This window comes from Rhinopithecus bieti, unplaced genomic scaffold (genome assembly GCF_001698545.2).
Source record: "Rhinopithecus bieti isolate Rb0 unplaced genomic scaffold, ASM169854v2 scaffold_12049, whole genome shotgun sequence".
In the NCBI taxonomy this organism is placed as follows: domain Eukaryota; kingdom Metazoa; phylum Chordata; class Mammalia; order Primates; family Cercopithecidae; genus Rhinopithecus; species Rhinopithecus bieti.
The window spans coordinates 1,713,844-1,739,593 of NW_016807278.1; the positions used below are offsets into that span (position 1 = coordinate 1,713,844).

Sequence of the window (25,750 nt, forward strand, 5' to 3'; positions counted from 1 at the left end):
ATATATATATGACCTTGGACTAGATTTATTAAGATTTATTGAGCAAGAAAACATCACTAATTATAAAATAATGTAATAATAAATTCAACTATATTATTAAGACTTCAACTCATCAAAAGGCCATTAAAAAAGTAAAAACACAAGACACAAATGAAGAGAAATATTTGTAATTTAAATATAACTCACAAAATTTTAGTCTCCACAATATATAGAAACCCTTAAAATTCAGGAAGAAGACAACTCAAAACAAAAATGGGCAATGGATATGAACAGTCACTCTACTAGAGAAACATGAATGGCAAATAAGCATATTTAAAGATGTTTAGGCCTGGCATGGTGGGTCAGCCTGTCATGGAAGCACTTTGGGAGACCAAGGCAGGAGGATCACTTGAGGCCAGGAATTCAAGACCAATCTGGGCAACATAGAGAGACACTGTCTCTATAAAAAAAACTTCTAAAAATTAGCTGAAGGTGTTGGTGTGCACCTGCAGTCTTAGCTACTCTGAAGGCTGAGGCAAGAGGATTCTTTGAGTTCAGGAGTTGGAGGCTGCAGTGAACTACCCTTGGGCCACTGAACTCCAGCCTGGGTGACAGAGCAAGAGCCTATCATAAATAAATAAATAAATAAATAAAAATAAATAAATAAAGCTTAAACTTCTCAACAAGCTAGGGAGTAGAAAGTAATACCACAAGGAGATATTTTCCAGCCACTAAATGGGCAAAATGAAGATATTGGAAATGCCAATGCCAAGAGCTAGTGAGAAAGTGAAGCAACAGGAACTTATGTACTATGCACTTCCTTGCTGATTAGTATAAATTGTTCCAATCACTTTGGAAAGTAATTCAGCCCTCTCTTGTAAAATAGAACATACAGTACAACACAGCATTTTCACTCCTAGATATATATTCAAGAGAATCTCTTTTACCTGTGGCCCAGGAGACATGTACAATAATGTGAATAGATTGTAGCAAGATATAACAGCATGCATAAATCCCACAAACAGTGTTGGGTAAAAAGAGCAAATTGCAGAAGATCATACACAACATGATGTCATTTTTATAAAATATATACACACACACTATACATATATGTATATCATACATATGTTGTAGAACTATTTAACACACACAACACGATCATACAATCACCTTTGGCAGGGAGTTGGAAAATAAAGGCAATAGAACATATGCACCTTCAATGCTATTGATAATTTAGCATGATTGGCTAGATATGGGAATAGTGTGGGAATTAGACAGATTGCAAGAATTGGAGCAGTGACAGGAGAAAAAATGCAGTTTGGCCAGTTAGGTCTAAACTCCAAATCACAGGTGTTCCTGTTATTATTTACTTTACATACACATTTTACATACTCTTAATTATCAAATATTATGTGATAATTTAAAGAATATTTAAGGACCAGGAAGTGTTTATGACAATGCTAAAGGAAAAAAGCAGAACATAGAAATTTGGATGCGGTATATGCATCTGTTTCATTTTAAAACAGGAACACACTTCATTTGTGGGTATCTGTGTGCAGAGAAAAAAGATTGGATAACATCAAAATATTATGAGCGAATGTCTCTGGATATTGGGATAGCATGTGATTTTTTTCTTTATACTTTTCTTAATATTTCAAATATTTCACAAGGGCATAAATATACATGAATTTTACAATCATAAAAATTGTGCTGGGTGTGGTGGCTCATTCCTGTAAACCTAGCACTTTGGGAGGCTTAAATGGAAGGGTTGCTTGAATACAGGAGTTCAAGAGCAGCCTGGGCAAAATAGTGAAACCCTATCTCTACAAAAATAATAATAATTTTAAAATATATAAATACATAAATAAAAAGTCTCTTTTAAAAAATTTTAAAGTTTGGTAGAGATTAAGCTAGCTTTTTACTAAAAATTCTGTCAATGTTCATGTTTAAATTTCAACTCTATTTTTAACATTCTAAATCTTAAACTAGGTGGTGAATCCAGAAATGTTAATTATGTTATTCTTTATATCTTTATAATATGTGAAGTATTTAATGATACTATTTTAAAGTTGCTATTAAAAAGTAACTAGGCAGGGCGAGGTGGCTGACGCCTGTAATCCCAGCACTTTGGGAGGTCCAGGCGGGCAGATTACCTGAGGTCGGGAATCCCAGACCAGCCTGACCAACATGGAGAAACCCCATCTCTACTAAAAATACAAAATTAGCCAGCCGTGGTGGTGCATGCCTGTAATCCCAGCTACTCGGGAGGCTGAGGCCAGAGAATTGCTTGAAACTGGGAGGCGGAGGTTGCGGTGAGCCGAGATCGCCCCATTGCACTCCAGCCTGGGCAACAGGAGAGAAAACTCCGTCTCAAAAAAAAAAAAGAAAAGAAAAAAGAAAAGTAACTACATGGCTGAAGTTTTTTGTGTTTTAAGCAAATCTTAAATGAAATGCAAACGCCAGGAGTGTGAATTTGTAGCTTTGGTCACAGGTAGCAATACGACCTTACTGACTATATAGCACTTACTGAATTTTTCTTGAGAATTCTAAAACTTGAGAGTGGTGCCAGATAAAATTGCATCAAGAAATCTGGAAGGAACAGTTTCTTCTGGCTTCAAGAAATCTAATTTTATATTTCTGTGACATAAGACAGGTCTTCTTTTTTCCAGAAGGATCCTCCACTCCGAATAACCATAAAATTTCACTTGGTTGAATACATCAAAATTATTTATACATCAAAATTCTCTTAAATATTTTATAGTAATCTTTCTAAAAAATCCTTCAGTCTTACTGTACCTGTTTAGAGTTGCAAAAATGTCATGTTAACATTAATATTAAAAGCACTTTCAATAAAATTTCTAAACAGGAGCCAACCCTCTGAGCTGGTATTTCAAAGCAGTATCCACAAACAGAGCAATTTGTTCCAATATGAGATGAAATCAAGCTGGGAACCTAGAGAGCTCCCCCCCAGAATCTAGGGAATGGTGGTCAGGTCCTAAGCTTCGGAAAAAGGGAGCGGCAGAGTATGGTCTGATAAGCTTCGTGCATTTTATTTTGCTTTTCCTTCTTTATTTGATTTGTTGTCATACAGGAAGGAATTTATGGGTGAGAGATCAAGTGCGGACCAGACCTGACTCTAGCCTGGAGCCCGACCTCACCTGTGCTCTACTGTATCTGCTGGCCTCAGCACGAAAAACCACAACCCCCGAAAGGCCTTAAGGGTCCTGGGCGGGGTCATTCTGTCGATGGGTGTTCCGCAGTCCTAGCGAATCGATGACTGGTCAGATCTGGAGATGGGGTGTGGCTAAGGCTGTTTGCGGGAATAAGAGCAGAACCAGGGCCAAGAAACGCTAGTCCGGGTGTTTAGGTCAGAACTCCTCCGGCAGCCTGACAGCAGGAGCTCGAGAGAAGCATGGCTCAGCGGTGCGTTTGCGTGCTGGCCCTGGCGGCTATGCTGCTCCTAGTTTTCGCCACCGTCTCCAGATCGATGGGCCTGAGGAGCGACGAGCATCAGAGGGCGTCGCGAATCCCTTCTGAGTTCAGCAAAGAGGAGCGCGTCGCGATGAAAGAGGCGCTGAAAGGTGAACCCTGCTCCCCTTCACCCATCTATACGCAGATGTCTGTCCCTCCCTCCCCAGGTCAACCCGTGACTCCCCGCTTCCGCCGCAAAGCATCCGCTACTGCAGCCGGAGCCCTGACACGCACCCCAGCCCGGTCCCAGCACCCTTCCCAGTACATCGTGCCCCGGCCTGGGGACGCCACACTTCCCCCATCCCTGCCTCCTGGAACTCTGGTGTGCCCTGCCTAACCTGGAAACTCCAACTTCACCCCTCTTGGCGTGACCACCATCCACTCTTTCCCCTGCTTGCCTCGAGTATTACACGAACTTTCATTTGTACATCACTTTTAACCTTTGAAAGTTTGCATGCCTGATAAATTACTGCGGTGTCGTAAAATAAGACAAATGATACTAGTCTTATCTACAAAGCAGAGAAATTGAGGCTTAGGTCAGCTAAATTATCTTCCCTAAGGCCCCACAGCAAAGAGTGGGCAGTGGGTCTCAGCATCTAGTGCCTATCGGACTCGCTGGGATCAGATGGCTCTAAAGAAAGGGAGTGGAGGCCGGGCGCGGTGGCTCAAGCCTGTAATCCCAGCACTTTGGGAGGCCGAGACGGGCGGATCACGAGGTCAGGAGATCGAGACCATCCTGGCGAACACGGTGAAACCCCGTCTCTACTAAAAAAATACAAAAAACTAAGGGCGAGGTGGCGGGCACCTGTAATCCCAGCTACTCGGGAGGCTGAGGCAGGAGAATGGCGTAAACCCGGGAGGCGGAGCTGGCAGTGAGCTGAGATCCGGCCACTGCACTCCAGCCTGGGCCACAGAGCGAGACTCCGTCTCAAAAAAAAAAAAGAAAGGGAGTGGAGTGTTCCTGGGGTGTGGGATGTTCCTAATTCTCAGTCCTAATATGAAGAATATGTCTCCCCTAGATCTCTAATCCAGACCAAAAACTCATTCCCATTCTGAATCTGCATTTTCCAGGAAACAGGAAACTCTGTTCAGAGTGCTAGATCCTATGGGATGAAATCGGTCTTTACCATTCAGCTTAGCTCCAGTCTTTTCCCTTTCATTAAGTAATGGATTAAGAGAGACTGCCTGCATAAACATATAGAAGCAGATGCAGGGACCAAAAGCTAACCCCAATGGTTGGACATAGATTGTTCATATGCTAGACTGACAGGCCTGGGAGGCAGAGCAGGGCTTTCCCAAAGCATAAATAGTCCTCTAAAAGGCATTAGACAGCCACTCCCAGTCTGCACAGAAGAGAACAAAAGCTATGTAAGAACCTAGAATAGGGACCTTATAGCAACACAGCTTAGAACTCTGAGCAGGGGACAGAACACCTGAGCTTAGATCCTTGGGTCTGCCCTTGAGTAGGCACTTGAATCTTTCTGAACCTCGGCTTCCCCAACTATCTGGTGGGCTGTGCTATTGTAGGGTTGATCCTTAGCAAAACTGATGAAGTTTGTCTTTCAGAGACCCTTCCTGCCTCAGGTGAATTTGTTCTCACTGTGTTCTTGGAGAGCAGTCTACTTCAATATTCTCATGACTCATGCTTTCCCTCCCAGTGGTGTTTGTCTTTGATCATGGAACTCTTTAAAACTGTAAAGCCTTAAAGACTCAAAGAGAGGAGCCCAGGGAAGGTTCAGGAATTGAGACAACTGAGTAAGGAGGATGAGATTATTTTAGGACTGAGGAGTTTGTTTGGGGGCTTCTAAATCCACCCCTTCCCGGGCATTATATGCCCAAAAAGCTGGTCTTGGTTGACAGACTAGTGAGACTCCATATTAGGAATAAGCCTTTACACACAAAAACAAAAACACACAAGCCTCATTGATATAGGGACCCAGGACAGTGGGTCCCTTGAGAACGATGAAGCTTGGATTCATCAAAGGAAGCGGTGATTTCAGAGGTAGTGAGGCCTTAGAAAGCAATTTATAGTAGCTTCCCTTCAAGACCATGGTCCAAAAATCCACGTCCCCCCAATCTTAGACTGTATTTGCCTTTAAGAACCATATCAGCCTAACAAACCCAGAAGACATGGGTTTAAATCTCTAGTCTGCCTGTTGCTCATACAGCTCACCTAACCTCTCCAAGCTTTTTCCCTCATCTTCAAATTAAGGGAAACAATAGCGCCTACCTCACATTAGTGTTTTGCCCTCTGCAATATGATAATGAATGCAAAAGAACTTTTTGTGCACAGAGGATTGTAGGAAAAAACAATGATTAATTCATTTTTAATCTTTCATCTCTCACTATTTGACTCTGACAGGTGCCATCCAGATTCCAACAGTGACTTTTAGCTATGAGAAGGCCAATACCACAGCCCTGGTTGAGTTTGGAAAATACATTTATAAAGGTCAGCTGCAAATCAGGGGCAAGGGGTGGATGGTAGAAATAGCAATGGAGACACAATTCTTTTACAAAGTGATGACGAGTTTATTTTGTGACTGATCAGAGAACAATCTAATTCCCATGGACAGAGTAGAGACTGTAGATTTGCTCTTGGAAAAACTAAGCCACCATATGTAGGGCAAAGATTGAGAGTTCATCCAGCCATTGCATGAGAGTAGAAACTCTCTCAAACTTTGCCCTACGTATGTGTCATTCAATAAATGCTAAATCATCAAAAGGTAGAACTAGGGTTTCCTTCTACTTGTGCAACTGCCCAGAACTATGTTCCATGCTCCTCCTACCCCTACCTCCTTACACACCCCCACACACCTGTACACATACACTCCATGTACTCAGACCTACTCCAGATACATTACTAACACATTTCTAGGCTTCTAGGCAGTCAAACACTTTGAGCTATAACATCAGTCCTTTTCCCTCATCCCTACCACCCATTGAGTACAGAACTGAGGAAGGATGGGTCAGAGGAAAAAAGGATTCTTGGAACTCCTCCCTCTCCTTGTGAAAATCTCATGGAAAGTAGTGAGATTACCTTCCTAAATCTAATTAAAAACAACCCCTCTGAAGTTGTTGGAGGTGGGAGACGCTGGTCTAGGAGCAGCAAGTAGCCCCCTCTCTAACACCCTGAGACAAATGGCTCTGGGATTAGCCATGCATGGTCACTCGCACCTGTAGTCCTAGTTACAGGAGGCTGAGGTGGGAGGATCGCTTGAGTCCAGGAGTTCAAGGCTACAGTGAGCTATGAATGTGCCACTGTGCTCAAGCATAAGTGAGAGTTCAAGACCTTGTCTCTGAAAAAAAAAAAAAAAAAAGAAGAAGGAAAAAACAAAAATGAGTGGCTCAGGGATTAATGCCCAGTAGCCAAGCTGAGGCCAGGCTGGAAAGGCTGGAAGTCTTTACTAAATAGGAGATAAATATAGGAAAATAAAAGTATAGTGACAGTAAACTAGATAAGCTAGGTGACAAGATAAAACCATATTCTTCTTCAGTTTTTGGGTATCCACAGAAGTATATGTGAATTCTTCCAAAAAGCCCAGAGAGAGATAAAATTTATTTCTCCTACGTAGTTAAGGTCGCTTGAATAATTGACCCTAGGAACATCTACACCTGCACACAGAAGTATGACCTTGTGCTAAACAGAATAATCTTTATGTTCACATAACACATACACTAGATGTGTGACTTTTAAAATGAAAAATGTCTCTGGATTTTTAATATAATATTTAAATATAATTTGGTTAATGGGGCCTACTAATTTAACATAATAATTTAATATAATTTGGTTAATGAGGCCTCTTATGGTCAAAATCTAATGCATCCCTCATCTGCATAGCCCTTTAACACATACTTGTGATAGCATGTTATAGGTCTGACCAAGCCTGAGCTTGAGATATTGACCATCTTAATAGTGAGTCTTTTTTTTTTGAGATGGAGTCTTGCTGTGTCAGCTAGGCTGGAGTACAGTGGTGTGATCTCAGCTCACTGCAACCTCCACCTCCTGGATTCAAGCAGTTCTCCTGCCTCAGCCTACCAAGTTGCTGGGATTATGAGCAAGCGCCACCACGCCCGGCTATTTTTTGTATTTTTACAAAAAAACAGAGACAGAGTTTCACCATGTGGGTCAGGCTGGTTTCAAACTCCTGACCTCTAGTGATCCACCTGCCTCGGCCTCCCAAAGTGCTGGGATTACGGGCATGAGCCACCAGGCCTGGCCGAGTCTCTTTTTTTTTTTTTTTGAGATGGAGTTTTGCTCTTATCACCCACGCTGGAGTGCAATGGCGCAACCTCAGCTCACTGCAAACTCTGCCTCCCAGGTTCAAGTGATTCTCCTGTTTCAGCCTCCTGGGTAGCTGGGATTACAGGCATGAGCCACCACACCTGGCTGATTTTTGTATTTTTAGTAGAGATGGAGTTTTGCCATGTTGGCCAGGCCAATCTCAAACTCCTGACCTCAGGTGATCCACCTGCCTCGGCCTCCCTAAGTGCTGGGATTACAGACATGAGCCACCGCGCCTGGCCTTAATGGTGGGTCTTGATTTGCATGTTATTATATAGTAATAGCACATTGAAATATGGGGAAGATGAATTTCAAAGATTGTCCAGGTAGATCAGGAATCAGACTGGCTTTGTCCTAGAAGGCTTCCTAAAGAGGGATACATGTTTAAAAAAATAAGTAAATAAAGGAACAGACAGCACAACATGGTAGGAAAACCTAAGGAAACTGTTAACCCTGGTTCTCTCTCCCTGCCGTTTTGCCTCTAGTCTTTCCTACAGTGCTCAGCACCAGCTTTATCCAGCATGAAGTTGTGGAAGAGTATAGCCACCTGTTCACTATCCAAGGCTCAGACCCCAGCTTGCAGCCCTACCTGCTGATGGCTCACTTTGATGTGGTGCCTGCCCCTGAGGAAGGCTGGGAGGTGCCCCCATTCTCTGGGTTGGAGCGTGATGGTGCCATCTATGGTCGGGGTACACTGGACGACAAGAACTCTGTGATGGTCTGAGATGCAATGTTCCCTCTGCCTTGGGGCCCTAAAGATCAATTCAGGATGGGGGTGCTTGACTGACCCTGGGAAGTGGATGATAAAAAGAACCTTGGCTCCAGGAGACCTGGGTTCCAGCCATCAGTTTGTCACTTCCCTTCTCTGGGCCTTGATTTCTCAGCTGTAAATGGGATTAAATGGTCCCCAGGGACCCTTTCAGTCCTGTCATTGATATGTTTATGCTCTTCTCCAGGTGGTAAAGGTTATGTTTCTCCACATCAGGTCCCCTGTACTATTTGAATCTGTTCTCTTTCAAGAGAATCTGTCAGATCCTTATCCCACCATCCCTGATAACAGGCAACTGAGTGTCTCTGATACCCTGGTACTCCCACCTAAATAACGTCTTTTTCCTCTTCCATTGTGCTTCTGAACCCCAGGCATTACTGCAGGCTTTGGAGCTCCTGCTGATCAGGAAGTACATCCCCCGAAGATCTTTCTTCATTTCTCTGGGCCATGACGAGGAGGTAGAACCTCTTCATCTTATACCTATCTCTGTCCTCTGTTGAGGGTAGGGGAGTGGGCGCTTAACCCTAATCCAGTTTGGCCACAGTGGCAAGGTCTCCATGATATGGTAGTTTACCACCTTCTCTGTGTGTCTGTATGCCAGGACTATCTAAGGACCTTGACCAAAATTCAGATTCCTGGGCCCTGTGCCATAGATCTGAATTTTTAACAAACTCCTTCATAATATCTGAGGCAGGCAGGGGGTCCATCACCTATACCCTGAGAAACATAGGTGTGATGGAAAAAGAACTGAAAAGGGAGAGCGATAACTGCATTTTATTTCCAGTGATGCTACTTAATTAGACCCTGGGCAAGTCACTTCACTCTTTTGGCTCCAGTTTCTTCATTTGTGAAATAAGGGAGGGTGGACCTTTCCAGCTCTGACATTCCAGGATTCTGTGAGGCAGAATTCTCTAGGGCCCTGGCTCCCAAGAAGGAGACTAGGTAGAAAGGTTCTGGAACCCCTAGCTAGGCTGAATGGGTCCCCATTAGCTATGTCTGGAGGTCTGTCTCTGACTGAGAAGGACTATAGCTCTGTGTTCCATGTCTGCAGTCGTCAGGGACAGGGGCTCAGAGGGTCTCAGCCCTGCTACAGTCAAGGGGTGTCCAGCTGGCCTTCGTTGTGGATGAGGGGGGCTTCATCTTGGATGATGTAATTCCCGACTTCAAGAAGCCCATCGCCTTGTGAGTAAAGCACCCCACTCCCCACCTTGGAAGGAATTCTCACCCCATTTGAGATGACCCCAGCCTGGTATCTGTGAGCCATGCTGAGACAACTCTTTGTTGACACCTCTCGCATTAATAGCCCCGATCTTTAACCTCTCCTAGGCTTCCCCTTCCATTCTTCCTCCAGTATAAAATTTTTAAAACTGCATGAAGCTACCTCCTTGCCCACTAGACTATTGCACAGATGGATCTATGGGCCTATGGGAGAATTCAGAGAGGCAAGAAGTCAAGAGGGTAGTTTCCGATCCTCTTCTACAGAATTGGTGTCTCAGAGAAGGGTTCCATGAACCTCTTGCTGCAAGTAAACATGTCTTCAGGCCACTCTTCAGCTCCTCCAAAGGAGACAAGCATTGGCATCCTCGCAGCTGCTGTCAGCCGGTAAGCAACTCCTGGCTCTGCTCCCATGCCGGACTTGAGATGGAAGACCTGGCACTTTCCCACTTTAAATTTGAGGAGGCTCAGCTTCCTGCCCTAAAGTTGGGCTGGGAACCTATGCTTTAAAAAATCGACACTAGAGGAAGAACAGAAGGGGAAACCCAGGACAGACTAAAGATCCAGGCGATTAATACAAGAGGTGTAAACAAAGAGTTATTTCAGCGTGGCTCACAGATACCAGACTGGGGTTATCTCAAATGGAGTGAGAATTCCTTCCAAGGTGGGGGTTGAGGGAGCCACAGGAGAGACAGAGCCACCAGTATCCTGCAAGGGCTGGAGTCAGAAGAGGATCTATCAGTATATACATATGGAAAGCAAGAACCTACAGGCAGAAGCTAGGTCAGACAGCTAGAGTAGTCCAGAGTCCAGACATTTAGAATCACAAATTGGCAATGACTGGTAGAGCTGTCGAAATTCTCCACCTGTCCTGGCAGGAGGACAAAAATAAGAGCCGCTGGCTATGAATGAGGACAGCAGAATCCGTAACAGCAGAACTTACCCCTGGCTGGGTTTTCTTAGCAAAGTGGGAAGGAGTGCTATATTCATTCAGACTGTCAGGAGACTGACAATTCTGCTGTAGTATGGGATGGACTATGAGAGTGGACACACAAGATTCTAGAGAACAGCAGAGGGAGGAAAGAAGGACCCTAATGCCGACTTGGTAGACAGGGAAAGCTTCTGCAGGTGTTTTGAGATCTTCAGAATGTTGAGTTGGTGGAGGTGGGAGGGAGGTGAATGGGAGACCTCTTGGCCAGGAGTGTTGAAACTTCCTCCTATTTCCCTTCTTCTCCTCTTCAAGCCACTGATCTTTGGCTGGGGTTCGCTAAGTCTTGAGGACTCTGTTTCTCTTCCAGACTGGAGCAGACACAAATGCCTATCATATTTGGAAGCGGGACACTGGTGACAGTATTGCGGCAACTGGCAGATGAGGTATAGGAAGAAGAATCACATACTACTGGTCAGCTAGGAAAAAGAAAAAAGGTGACAGAAAAGTAACCTTCAGAGTAAGAAAAGGACCCTAGTGCTGCCCAGTGCTCTGGCTATTCTCATCTGTTCCCAGCCAGTGGCTGAGCCAAAACAGAGGGACCTGACTTGTTCTCTATGGCTGTTAGTGTGTTTCTGAGACCCTAAAACCTAATATACCTTTGGGAACTGGTTCTCACTTATCCTTGAGGCTGCTGAGCAATTGTTCTAACCAATCAGATAAGCCCAGCCAGAGGGTAATTGCCTCCCCATTCCTGACCCTCTAGCAGGGATTGAGCTAACTGAATTTAGCAGCACTCCTGACTGCTAAGGGCTCCTGAGGCAGTTCTAAAGTAGAGAGAGATCCAGGTCTCAGAGACCCAGGCTAAAGTAGAGGTGACCCTGTGGTGCTGACCCCTCTGAAATCCTGCTGACCTTGTTCTTTCCCAGTTTCCCTTCCCTGTCGATAAAATCCTGAGCAACCCACGGCTATTTGAACCCCTTATAACCAGGTAAAGTATTATCTTTCCTTCTTTCATATCCTTCACCTCAAACCTACCCACCCCCCAGGCTCCTCTCCTTGGCTTAACTGGGCCTGACTAATCGTCCCTCAGCCACCAGACATTGCATCTCTAAGTATGTATATTTAAGACATCTCTAAGATGTCTCTCTCAGTCTTAAAGATCTCCAAGGTTCAGGAAAGTGGGTAATGTTTCTGCCCTTTCCTTCACCCCATTGGTTCTTTCTAACATCTGACCTTGGTCCTTTTGTTTTAGGTTTATGGAGAGAAATCCCTTAACCAATGCAATAATCAGGACCACCAAGGCACTCACCATATTCGAAGCAGGGATCAAGGTAACATCTCTGGTTCCTCCCCATACAGCTTTTCCCTACCACCCTCCACTCCTCCCTTCCTTGGCTCTATCTACTGGCTCTTCCTTCCTTCTCTGTGTGTCAGCTGGATCCAAGCCTAGCCATGCAAAGACACAGGCCTTTCTGAAATCTTGAAGGGAGTTAGACCATTCTTGTAACTGCTGGTACCACCAGCACAACTTCAGGGGGCACCATTCACCTAGAGTACAATGTGACCTTGAAGCACTCTAGTAATCAGGTATATAAGTGAATGATGCCTCTGAATTAATTCCTGGCATAACTTACTGAAGTGCCCAGTGTGTCAGCTGTAGTGTTCATCAGAATAATAGCACTGTGTCCTGACATTTGAGTGGTATTTTCATCCCCCCAGGATACTTTGTTACTCCATCTGACCCTTCTAAGAGCCCTATGAGTATTACCCCAATGACCAGTTGAGAAAACAGATGCACAAAGAAGTTGCAACAGCTAATTTTCAACAGCCCAGTTCTGTCCCTAACAACTTAGTGCTTTTTTGCACCATACGAGTTCAAAGAAACATATGCACTTGGGGAGTCTCCCGGCCTCCAAGGAACGATTCCTCCATAGCCTAATTATTTTCTCCAGTTAGTCCTGGATTCCTCCTGGTCAGGCAAAAAAGTCAGATTTTACAACAGGACCTGGGAAACCACCAATCCCTGCTAGAGGATCAGGAATGGGGAGGCAATTACTGCCTGACTGGCTTATCTGATTGGTTAGAACAATTGCTCAGGAGCCTCAAGGATAAGTGGGAACCAGCTCCCAAAGGGTATATTAGGTCTTAGGGTCTCAGAAACACACTAACAGCCCGAGAGAACAAGCCAGATCCCTCTGTCTTGGCTCAGCCACTGGCTGGGAATAGGTGAGAATAGGCAGAGCACTGGGCAGCACTAGGGTCCTTTTCTTACTCTGAAGGTTACTTTTCTGTCACTCTTTTGTTCCTGCCTGACCAGGAATATGTGAGGAGTATGTGTTCTTCTCATCCCCCTCAAGCATCAAACCTGATGTGAGCCCCGTGCTATGCCATGATGGGGGCCAACAGAGGCTCTGGCTGCCCCATTGTGAGTAAGCACTAATGTTAACAGCTGCAGAAATGTCCTGGGTGTGCTGGGAAAGAAAGTGCATGCAGAAGGCTTCTAATGGCACAGCATGGGGCCAAGACAGAGATATCTGGGTGATCAGAGAAAGCAGCCTTGCTCTGAACATGTCTGTGACCCCCTCCAGCCCCAAGAAGCACGAAGGTCTGGCTTAAAGCAGAGATACCCCTTCAGCTCTGAATATAACCACATGTCACTTAGCTCAGAGAAGACAAGAGGCAAACTAGAAAAGCTAAGCCTTGGGTCCTTAAGTCAAATCAGCCAGCTCTGCCTGAGCTGAGGAAATTAGCATTTCCTGGGCAGGCAGATGTAGAAGATTTGAGGTTGACTCAGGCCAGGGTTTTGTGCTTCTCTCTCTAGGTGAATGTCATCCCCTCAGTGGCCAAGGCCACAGTCAACTTCCGGATTCACTCTGGACAGACAGTCCAAGAGGTATGTACCACATGTTCCAGACAGTTCATGCAGCATCAGGGAGATGTGGCCCTCAGGGCCCGGGTTTAACTACAGTCCTAGGGCTGGTCCAGTGTCCCATTTATTCAGCCAACATTTTTCAAAGACAACCTATGCACCAGTTACTTCGCTAGGATTGGAGATCCTGAGTTTGGATACACATGGGGTCTGGAGTGGAAGATAAGTATGAATAAATGATAGCAATACCTGTAGTAACAAACATTATATATATGTAGTAGGTTTGCTATGTATTTTTTTTTTTTTTGAGTCGGACTCTCGCTCTGTGGCCCAGGCTGGAGTGCAGTGGCATGATCTTGGCTCACTGAAACCTCTGCCTCCCAGGTTCAAGCGATTCTCCTGTCTCAGACTCCTGAGTGGCTGGGACTACAGGCACATGTGCCTGGCTAATTTTTTGTATTTTTAGTAGAGACAGGGTTTCACCGTGTTAGCCAGAGTGGTCTTGGTCTTGTGATCCACTCGCCTTGGCCTTCCAAAGTGTTGGGATTACAGGTGTGAGCCACCACGCCCAGCCATATTTGGCACCTTTCTAAGGTATACCCGTACGTTTTAATCCTCACAACCACCCACCCTAAATCTGCATTTAACTGGTGAAAATTGAGGTACAGGGTACCACAGCAATCAAATAGCATACCCAAGATTATACATCTAGCTGTCTAGTTCCAGAGTTTGTGCTTTTAGCCACAACCCTAAACTATGATTATAAAAATTAGAGGTGAACAAATTGCCATAGGACCACTGCAAAGAAAGAAATTCATGCTACTTCTTAGGGTCATAAAAGTCTTTTCTGACTACTAAAATTTTGAACCAAGCCTTAGAGGACAAACAGAACTTGGCTAGAAGTAAGATATTCATTGTGGCTTAAGGAATAGGATAAATTGGGGACAAGTAATAGGAGATGAAAACTGATAGGAAATGAAGTTGTAGTTTAGAGATCTGGGCCTTGTATGCTATGCTGAGGAGTTTGGGGCCTAATCTGTGAAATCTGTGACAGGAGAGAACTTTTAGAGGTCTTCAATCAAATACTCAGATTTGCTTTTAGATTTTAGGTCATGCTAGCAGCATTGAAGAGGGAGTGCTGGAGGAGAAGGAGACAGGGAGCTATTGCAGCATCTTAGGTAGTGTATGTGAAGGTCTGGACTGAGGCCATGGTCATGGGGTGGAGAAGAGGGCACCCACCAGAGGTGGGAGAGAGGTGGGTTCAATAAGATGTGGTATGTATATGGGTGTGGAGTGAGAGAAAAGCAGGATGGCTCTAAGGTTTTTAACCTGGGTAGTTGACCAAGTAGTTAATGCCTTTCACTAAGATTGGAAAGTCAGAAATAAAAACAAGTTCAAGAATATCATAGTTTGGAAGTTTGAGAAGCTTATAACATATGAAATAGGCAATTATAAATACTTCAGGTCTGGAGAGAGATATGAACTAGAGATATGGCTGGAGTGTCGCTAACATCACGGGAACCTCTAGATTGAATAAAAGCCCATGGGAAGAAGGTACAGAGAGCTAGGAGAGAAAAGAGCTGAGGCCAGAGCCTTGCAATGGTCTGCTACAAACATCAATTTAAAAATGAATGTATAATTGCAAACCACGATGAGTGCTATAATGAAGAGGAACCTGGTGCTTGTTAGAGAATATAACAAGGAACCAGACCCCATCTGGGAATCAGGCAGGACTTCCTAAGGCAGTGATGTTTAAGCTGAAAGCCGAAGGGTGAGTAGAAGTTACACAGAATGTCAGACATCCACAGTAAATGCCAGCTTATTTAAACATCAGACTGAGCAAAAGGAATTCAAAAGGTAAACCTGATGCTTCAAAAAAAAAAAAAAAAAAAAGATCCAAAAAGGCAACCCAGTGACTAGCAGATGAGTTATACATTCTAGAATATACCAGGGTTAGGGGCAGTTCTGTGGCACAGATCATCAAGGGTCAGTGGCACTTGGACTTCTATGGTCCTTTCTCCTAAGTTCTTCCCCAGAGAGGACTTTACTTGTCCTCATGCAAGGAGAGAGGCACACTCCCCATTGTAGAGCGGGGAGCAGGTTGACATCCTGCCCAGAGACACACACCATTGAAGGGGGTCGGGGGAGTGCGGGGGTGTTAAGACCAATGTGAGCCCTGGTTCTCCTGCCTTTTATCAGGTGCCAACCTTTGTCCTCTCCCTGGGGTCTCATGGGGCCAGGAAATCACTGAATTCCCCTCATTGAGCTTCTTTCCACCAGTTTTTTTTCCAGCCTCATTCCAACTCCATGCCCTTTCCAAGGGCTGTTTTCCACCCAGCTGGGGCTTTCATCTCCCCAGGTCCTGGCACTCTTCCCTCCTCTCTATTCCCGTGCCACAGTGACCTTTCTTCCGGTCTCTCTGATGACACCCCTGGAATCCCTAGGTCCATCCTGCCCACGTGCTGGAATGGAAAGCCTCCATATTCAGAAAGCTTGTGGGTGCATTTGTCCTGGTTACTCCTCTCCCTCGGGCCCCATTTCCATGCATCAGGAACACTCCCTGCTGCACTCCCTGTGCACAGAGCCTCGGGCTGCATCCAGCAGGAATACAGGCCGCTCCCAGAGTTCTCTTGCTCCATATTCAACTTCAGTTGTAGATAGGTCTCCAGCACCTAGCTGTGAGGAACAGAACCTTCAGAAATCCAAGAGGCTGCCTCGTGGAAAGGAAGGTGTATCCTGAATGGGCCTGAAGGAGTAGAGAGGCCAGTGGGAGATGTTTAAGAGAGTCTCCACTTGAGGGAGAGTTTTGGAATGTGCTATCTTGGACTGTAATTGTGCTCCTCATCACTAAAAGGGTGGAATAAGAGTGTTGTAGAGAAGATTCTTTCCTTTCTTCCTTCATTTATTCATTCAAGTGTCTATTGGTAGCTACTGTGGACTAGACATTCTTCTAAGCATTTGGGAGAATGGTGAACAAGACAGACAAGATTCCCATTCTAATGGTGCTTACGTTCTAGTGAAGAGACAGCAGTAAGCAAGGAGATTTTTTTTAAGTGGTAAATGCCACAAAGAAAATAATAGGATGCTGTGTCACAGAGTAATTTTGGGGCAGGGGTAGAGCAGTGAGCTCCTTTAAATGCAGTGGTCAGTGAAGCCCTCTCTGAGGAGGAGCAAAGACCTGGCAATAGCATCCAGGCAGCAAGAGCACAAAGTGGGGAACAGTACAGATGCCCTCTAATTTCGACAGGTAAGATTCTGCTGAGTGTTTATGATGAGTTTAGTACTATATTACTAGAGTATATTGAGACAGAGTCTCGCTCTGTCACCCAGGCTGGAGTGCAATGGCGTGATCTTGGCTCGCTGCAACCTCTGCCTCCTGGGTTCAGGTGATTCTCTTGCCTCAGTCTCCTGAGTAGTGGGATTACAGGTGCTCACCATGGAGCAAGAGAACTCTGGGGGGGGGGCCTGTGTTCCTGCTGGATGCAGCCCGAGGCTCTGTGCACAGGGAGTGCAGCAGGGAGTGTTCCTGATGCATGGAAATGGGGCCCAAGGGAGAGGAGTAACCAGGACAAATGCACCCACAAGCTTTCTGAATATGGAGGCTTTCCATTCCAGCACGTGGGCAGGATGGACCTAGGGATTCCAGGGGTGTCATCAGAGAGACCGGAAGGAAGGTCACTGTGGCAGGGGAATAGAGAGGAGGGAAGAGTGCCAGGACCTGGGGAGATGAAAGCCCCAGCTGGGTGGAAAACAGCCCTTGGAAAGGGCATGGAGTTGGAATGAGGCTGGAGTATATTCATTACCAAAAAAAGGAGAGGCAGGGCCAGGCACAGTGGCTCATACCTGTAATCCCAGTGCTTTGGGAGGCTGAGGCCAGAGGATTGCTTGAGGCCAGGAGTTCAAGACCAGCCTGGACAACACAGCGAGACCCTATCTCTACAAATAAAAATAAATATTAAGCAGGCACACTCCTATACTCCCAGCTACTCACAGGAGGCTGAGGCAGGAGGATCTCTTGATCTCAGAAGTTGGAAGTTACAGTGAGCTATGATCACACCACGGCATTCCAACCTGGGTGACAGAGCAAGACCCTGTCTCAAAAAAGAAGGAGAGGCGTTAGATATTACAGGACACCGTATCTGAGTTCATTATAAGGAAGGCATTTGTAACTGAAATGCTCAAAAATGGAATGGTGTATAGCATGCAGTGACGAGGTTTCTGCCACTGGAAATATTCCAGCAGATGGGATGACAACCTGTCATGAGTTTTCTAATGAGCAGCCTTACAGCAGGACAGAAGCTGGACTTGCTAACTCTAAAGACCCTTACCTGTTTTTAAGTATCCATTGTCCTTGCCTTCAACAGCTGTACCGTTCACTTACAGGAAAACATCTTTACACATAAAACAGAGAGCAACATAAGGTTGTGGGAATGCACTGTAAGAACTACAGGAGATCTGGGCTGGGTACGGTGGCTCACGCCTGTACTCCCAGCACTTTGGGAGGCTGAGCCGGGCGGATCACAAGGTCAGGAGTTCGAGACCAGCCTGACCAACATGGTGAAACCCCATCTCTACAAAAATACAAAAATTAGCTGGGCATGGTGGTGAGCACCTGTAATCCCGCTACTCAGGAGGCTGAGGCAGGAGAATCACCTGAACCCAGGAGGCGGAGGTTGCAGCGAGCCGAGATCACGTCATTGCACTCCAGCCTGGGTGACAGAGCGAGACTCTGTCTCAAAAGAAAAAAAAAGAACTACAGGAGATCAGAGAAATGAGAGATTCGTGTGCTCTAAAGTCACCTTTGAGATCTCTCACTATTGACAAGTCTCACCTCCTAGTTCCATTCTTGTACCTCTGATTCTTGCCCAAGGTGGTCCCTCTATTCTAAACAAGCAAATAACAGCTAGCATTTTTTGAGTGTGCGAGGCACTACCCTAAGCACATTACACATATTAACTCCAGTAATGGTCACCACCACTTATGAGGTAGGTGCTACCATCATCTACATGTTAACAGATAGGCAGGCTGAGGCACAGAGAGGTTAAGAAGCTTGTCCAAGATCACACAACTGTGAGTGACTGTCCGAAGCACAAAGTTGGTTGTTACATCTCAATTTTTGTGCCTGCCCCTCTCCATGCTCAAACAATCTGTTTCCTCATCTCTGTCGGTTTCATATCCTTCCTTGAAACTTGGGCTAAACATTCATACCACTAAGGAGTCCATCTCAGATGAATGCCTCCTCTCAGGTTCTACTCCACACCACCTCTAACTGTATGTACTTAGGAAGCAGTAAAGCGTTATTCCCATAAAGTCAGACAGATACCCGACCTGACAAAACTGACTGTATAACCCATGGCAAGTTATTTAATGAATCAACACCTATTCTTATTTTTATTGGTTCACATCTTTTAAATTTTATGTATCCAAGATTTATTGCATGCCTTTTATGTGCTTGCTACTGGAAATGTGGAAATGAGATAGACAGTCCCTGCCCTTGAGTCAGACACAGTCCCTGCCTGGCCTAACAGCTAGTGGGAAACCTGAGCTCTTGCAGCCTCTTACTGAAGGGATCCATTCTGCATGCCTTCTTTGATTTCTGGAGGACCCTCTAAGGCATTTGGAGCAGTGGGCATAGTCCCAACCCACCTCATGGAGGCTGACTTCAGAAACTTGCCAATGGGCTGAGAATATGTCAAGGCTGTGCGCTAATTCTTGTATTAGAGTATTTGTATTATAAGTGCTGGAGTGAAAATATGCTCTGAGAAGTGAGAATACACTTTGATGACCCCTTTGCCCATCCAATAGCAGGATACTTGTTTTGATTCAAGTGGTGGTTTCTAAGCCAGAAGTGGGAACCTTCACTTCCTCTCCAGACTCAACTCCTAACATTCTTCTGGCATAAAAGAGGTACTCTTGGGACCAGCACGGTGGCTCACGCCTGTAATCCTAGCACTTTGGGAGACCAAGGCAGGTGGATCACCTGAGGTCAGAAGTTTCAAGACCAGCCTGGCCAACATGGCAAAACCCCATCTCTACTAAAAGTACAAAAATTAGCTGCACATTGTGGTGCATGCCTGTAGTCCCAGCTACTTGGGAGGCTGAGACAGAAGAATTGCTTGAATCCAGGAGGTAGAGAGTACAGTGAGCCGAGATGGTGCCACTGCACTCCAGCCTGGGCGACACAGCGAGACTCTGTCTCAAAAAAAAAAAAAAAGAGCTACTCTTGGCCAGGCATGATGGCTCACGCCTGTAATCCCAACAGTTTGGGAGGCCAAGGTGGGCAGATCACTTGAGGTCAGGAGTTCAAGACCAGCCAGACCAACATGGTGAAACCCCAGTGTCTACTAAAAATACAAAAGTTAGCCAGACGTGATGATACATGCCTATAATCCCAGCTACTCAGGAGGTTGAGGCAGGAGAATCACTTGAACCTGGGAGGTGGAGGTTGCAGTGAGCCAAGACTGTGCCACTGCACTCTGGCCTGGGTGACAGAGTGAGATTCTGTGTCAAAAAAAAAAAAAGGAGGTACACTTAAGATAATATCCCGCTTTCAGGTGATCTGCAGCTATGGGACAACCCCCCTTTCTAGAGCAGAGGCAGTTTTAAAGCAACTACTGAACAAATGGGTTGGGACTAGTGCTGGAGCTTTGAAGAGCAAAGGTCCCTATAAGTCAGTCTCCTGGTCCATTCCCACATGGCTCTATGTGACCTAATCCTCAGGGTCTGGTCTACTTCCTGACTGGGGACAGGAATTTTTCTGGATTTACTCTATTCGTTTCAGACTGAATTTTCTAGGAGTTTCCTCAGGTTCTTTCCCGAGGAAAGGAGGCAAAGAGAAAACTTGAATACCAGTATCACAAATTCTGACTTTTTGTCTGTGTTGAGCTCATCTTCCTGGCTCCAGTGCAGCTGGTTACAAACAGGAAGCAGGAATGCCCAGAGAGGGGACAGAAAAGTGTGTGACCCTTTTATCACCCATCTGAGGTTCTCTGAGGCTGAAGCCAGGTCATCACATCTATTCCCCAGCCTCGAGATGATTGACATTCTGCTGTCTCTTCGACACTTTCAACCAGCCTGTGGCTCACCACCCAAGGGGAAAGATACATAACTTCCTGATTTTCCAATTCCCATCCAATTTTCCGTCCAAGGGATGTCTCACCAATGCCCTTCGAAGGAGATTCCATGATCCTGGCTGAAATGGTGCTTTTTGTAAGGATAGCTATAGGCTTTCAAGAGAGCCCAGGCATTGCTCTGTAGTGACCCAGTAGTCCTAATTTTCCAGCCAGGCCACCCCCCTGCCACTTCGTTTGTTTGGTTGCTCATGTAAATTTGTTCCAATTCAAGATCTGATTCATGACTGTAAGACAAGTCTCCCAAAACATTTAACCTAAATCTATCATGCTGTAGATTGCTTTCCAGGAAGACCCAACTCTTACATCACCTTTAGCCAGTCAGCTGAAATTGAAGTCCCAATGTTTAAAAAAATGAGTCCTGTCTGTAAACCCCCAGGCTCTGCCTTGCTGGAAAGAAATCAGAATATTTAAGCTCATATTGTACATGTATAGAAATCAATAAGAAATCAAACCCCCTTTGTTTCTACCCTGGAGGTCCTAGAACTCACGAAGAACATTGTGGCTGATAACAGAGTCCAGTTCCATGTGATGACTGCCTTTGACCCCCTCCCCATCAGCCCTTATGATGACAAGGCCTTGGGCTACCAGCTGCTCCGCCAGACCATACAGTCCGTCTTCCCGGAAGTCAATATTACTATCCCAGGTAATGACTTCATCAGCTGTGGCTGGAGGGAGGAGGGGGCTGGAACTGTTTCCAATCCAATGTCTACTTCCCCACCCCTACCCCAGATGTTCAGCCTGTAAACAGCTGGCTGCTTCCCCTCCTGATGAGACTAGAACTGTATTTTCCCTTCAGAGTGGAAGTGAAAACGCAAACAGGAAAGGAGCAGAAACAATAAATTAGGTCAGTCAAGCCTGGGTCCTTGCTTAACCTAGGCCAGCCACTCTGGCATAGAGGGGAGAAATGGCTTAGACTACTCCCTCCTCTCTAAGAGTCACAGAAGGGGCCAAGATCTTCCCAGAGTCTGGTTCTGATCCATTCTAGGATAACAGCTCAGCAGCAAAGCTCAGAATCTTTAGCTCAGAAAAGCCTCCCAGCCCATACCATTTGCCTTAACCTAATTTACGCTTCCCAGCCCAGATCAATCCCAGCAGCACCCCTCTGTACCCCTTCTGCAGCCTTCTAGCACACCATCCAAATCTATGCTTTGCAGACAGTGGTTCTCCAATCTAAGAGTGGAAGAGGTCTCCCCAGGGAACTATTAAAATGCAGATTACCTGGACTCACTGCAAAGATTTGGGTTAACAAAATCTGGAAGGGACCCTGGAATTTGCCTTTTTCACAAATACCCACAGGAGATTCTGACACAAGGTGATGACGAACCCTAGTTTGAAAATCTCTGGTCAATGGTTATTGCTCTAATATTAAGACATTGCTCGGCCGGGCGCGGTGGCTCACGCATGTAATCCCAGCACTTTGGGAGGCTGAGGCGGGTAGATCACAAGGTCAGGAGTTCGAGAACAGCCTGACCAATATGGTGAAACCTCGTCTCTACTAAAAATACAAAAATTAGCTGGGCCTGGTGGTGGGCACCTGTAGTCCCAGCTACTTGGGAGGATAAGGCAGGAGAATCACTTGAACCCAGGAGGCAGAGGTTCCAGTGAGCCGAGATAGCACCACTGCACTCCAGCCTGGGGGACAGAGCAAGACTCTGTCAAAAAAAAAAAAAAAAAAAAAAAAAGACATTGCTCAATAATAATGATATTGCTCAATTATTAATGTTCTAATATTAAGACCCGTGTCTAGTTTTCTTTTCTCTTGGTCTAATCTGAGATTCCTCCAAACATCCAGGAACCCGGCCCTCACAGTCCCAGATTCTCCTCCCTTGGCCCTTAAAGGCTACCTACTCTATTCTCTTGCTTCTGGAGCACTTACTGTAATCTGCCAATGGGGCCAGGCTTTTATAGAAAAAAGACAGGCAGAAATCAACCACAAAGCAAGGAACTGTGAAGGTCCTGGATGTCCATTTGAAACCAAGAGTGGAAGATGGAACAAAACACAAATTACCATCTCAAATCACCCCACACACTTGAATTGATCCTCCAGGGTGTCTTTTCCCAAAGAACACACCTATGGGCACAAGTCCCAGCCCCTGCCAGGTGACCTGCTACCACCTTCAGGAGAGTGGGAAACTGGAAAGAGTGTCCTGGCACTTTCCAGATCTAAGGTTTGACTCTAGGAAGACAGAGTCATCCTTCAGAGAATGAGAATAACAGGAAATTTTGTTCCAATTCAAGAGGGTTATATTTTATAGTAGTAAAGTTCTCCCAGAGGGTATTTATTTTTGACCTAGAGTGATACAGAATAAAGGTCAGGTGATAAAGAAGTGCTATCTAGTTTCTCATTTCTTAAATAGCAAATGGCCATGGCCTTGGGTATGAAATGAAGATATTGGCCTCCCTGGTCATCATGGGGAATAGCAAATGGCCATGGCCTTGGGTATGAAGATATTGGCCTCCCTGGTCATCACAGGGAGAGGACACTTCCAAGGGCATTGGTGAGACATCCCTTGAATGGTCCATCCAAGGGATGTCTCACCAATGCCCTTGGAAGGAGATTCCATGTTCCTGGCTGAAATGGTGCGTTTTGTAAGGATAGCTATAGGCTTTCAAGAGAGCCCAGGCATTGCTCTGTAGCGACCCAGTAATCCTAATTTTCCAGCCAGGCCACACCCCAGCCACTTCGTTGGTTTGGTTGCTCATGTAAAGCCCCTTTCCTGTTGATCTTCCCTCTCTAGGTACTTGTCTCGCCAACACAGACAGCCGATTCTTTACAAACCTCACCACTGGCATCTACAGGTTCAACCCCTACTATCTACAGCCTGAAGACTTAAAAAGGTGAGTGGAACAGGTTTGAGCAGCAGGTGGGAGAAAAGAAACACACTTGACGTGTCTCTTTCCCACCCCGTGCTCCTGACAGTCCACAGAATCGGGGTGGGGGAAGCCGGGATTTGGCAAAATGAAATGGAGACATTGTAGAACCTAACCCATCTACTGTCCTTATTGCCAGAGTCTCATTGTCACCCCCTAGAATTTATGGAAATTGGTCCCTCTTTTATAAAGATGGAGATAATTGGGTGACTGGGGAGAAGCTGGTGGAATCAGTACCCCTGGGTGCTAATCCCAGCTCTTCCTGTCTTTGGGAGAGGGCTTATCCTCTGGACCCCATTTTCTCCACTTACAAAACGGGGAAACTCCTCAGCATTTTGTGAAATGCAGACCACACATGAGGTCAAAGGTAGGTGCATGTTTTGATTTCTCAGAAGAAAGCACTATGGAAATCCAAGATGTGAGCACCAATTTTAACTGCTCTGTATGAATTACTATTTTTGTGGGTTCTTCAGCACATTTTTAATCCTGGGGTATGGGAGGACAATTTCCATTTACCTCTCTGCTACTTATCATGTCCAGACCTGATCTCCCCATCTTAAGTCCTCTGTAGACAGAGTGAAAATATTTGAATGGGAGCTTAAGAACAGCTTTCTTTTTTTGTTTTTTAAATGGGAGATGGATGGGTACTCTGTTTCCTTTCATCTTTGAGATTACATATGTAGTTTGGTTGTTGTTTGTTTTGTTTTGCTCTGTTTTGTTTCACTGTGGGGAGGCAGGTTGGTGGATGTAAGGTCTGGTAGTAAAGTTCCTAGGTGCCACAGAAAACTGGGTAGGGACCCTGGGCAGTCGCCTTCTCTACCCTCTAGTGGAAGAGTAAGGGACTGGCTTAGAGATAGTCTAGCTAGGTACTCTGTCCTAAGAGAAAGAGAATTGGAAAGATAGTTGTCAGTCAAGTGTGGTGACTCACACCTATAATTCCAATACTTTGGGAGGCTGAGGCAGGAGGATCACTTGAGCCCAGAAGTTTGAGACCAGCCTGGTCAACATAACAAGACTCCATCTCTTCAAAAAAAATTTAAAAAATAAAAAAATTAGCCACACACCTGTGGTCCCAGCTACTCAGGAGCTGAGGTGGGAGGATCACTGGAACCCAGGAGGTTGAGGCTGCAGTGGGCTGTGATTGTACCACTGCACTCTAGCCTGGGCTACAGAGCTACAGAGTGAGAACCTGTCTCAAGAAAAAAAAAAAGATAATTCTCCTGGAGGACAAATTATTGAGTGGATTTCACAGCAGGAGATTATTTTGGACTCCCCAAGAGTTTATTCCACACTGTTCTTTGTCATGAGCATGGATGGATCCCTGAGAAACAACCAATGTGTCATATGAAATTTCAGATGCCCCCTCCCTTGCCCCTCCCTTTTCTAGCCCTGGAGGGCCAGTAGTTTCCGGGTTGGTGAGGGGAGTAAGGAAAGTGCTCTGTAATAACACTTGTGCTGTGGCACTTGGCCCTCCCCTCCTTCCCTAAATGCACCTTACTTTCCTCAGCTTCCATGGAGTCAATGAGAAAATCTCAGTCCAAGGCTATGAGAACCAAGTGAAATTCATCTTTGAGTTGATTCAGAATGCTGACACAGACCAGGAACCAGTTTCTCACCTGCACAAACCGTGAGGTCAAGGGGCCTGCTGGGTTAGGCATGCCCGACCCCGGGCCAGGACTAACCCAAGGGGGAAAGCCAGTGTTGATGAAACTTTTGATCAAAACCACATTGTAAAACATTGCCCACCTGTCTTGCTCACTCTTAAACTCACCCAAGAACAAGGCCAGGGGTAAGGTAAAGTCAGCAGAAATCTGGCTTCTCCCTTCCTCCTGATATCTGCATCCCTTGATCCACTGGCATTTGCTGCCTTCTTGTCCCTTATCTGTCTTATGCTGGTTATTTCACTGCTTCACCCTCCAGGCTTGGCTTAGCAAATGTAGATTTGAGAAATCTCAACCAGGTGTTACCTGATAGGAGTCTTTAATTTAGGGCACTGTTGCTGGGATGCTTTCTCCAGAGCTTATATATTTCTTCTTGCTAGAACTTTCTTTCCCCTTTTATTCCCCTCTCTTCTTGGACTTGTGAGCTGTATCTTCATCTCTCCTCTCTCCCCTGCATCTCTCCCCTTACTCTCCAATTTATGCTACTTCTGGACCTGGACTTACCCAAACTGTGATACTACCATAATTGTCACCACAATCAGTCAAATAAAGTGATCTGTCCATCACCA

General features: G+C 45.5%; 1 protein-coding gene across 2 annotated transcripts; it reads left to right on the plus strand.

Annotated features, from left to right (window-relative positions):
* The first annotated feature begins 3,288 nt into the window (after positions 1-3,288).
* Positions 3,289-25,750, plus strand: PM20D1 (peptidase M20 domain containing 1). Of its 2 annotated transcripts, XM_017880931.1 has the most exons (13): positions 3,289-3,560; positions 5,813-5,899; positions 8,218-8,450; positions 8,873-8,959; positions 9,553-9,683; positions 9,984-10,103; positions 11,015-11,090; positions 11,574-11,635; positions 11,900-11,978; positions 13,469-13,540; positions 21,124-21,292; positions 23,388-23,487; positions 25,028-25,750. In XM_017880931.1, exons 1-13 carry the CDS (start codon positions 3,392-3,394, stop codon positions 25,149-25,151), a joined length of 1,509 nt encoding a protein of 502 aa, XP_017736420.1. In that variant the 5' UTR covers positions 3,289-3,391; the 3' UTR covers positions 25,152-25,750. The 2 variants fall into 2 exon arrangements, with proteins under 2 accessions (XP_017736420.1, XP_017736421.1); XM_017880932.1 differs by lacking the exon at positions 5,813-5,899.

Excerpts from the sequence above, each read along its gene's own strand:
- PM20D1 (XM_017880931.1), top strand. The coding sequence starts at position 3,392 with ATGGCTCAGCGGTGCGTTTGCGTGCTGGCCCTGGCGGCTATGCTGCTC. Across the intron at positions 5,900-8,217 it reads TGGAAAATACATTTATAAAG|TCTTTCCTACAGTGCTCAGC; the intron begins GTCAGCTGCAAA and ends TTTTGCCTCTAG. Across the intron at positions 23,488-25,027 it reads CAGCCTGAAGACTTAAAAAG|CTTCCATGGAGTCAATGAGA; the intron begins GTGAGTGGAACA and ends TACTTTCCTCAG.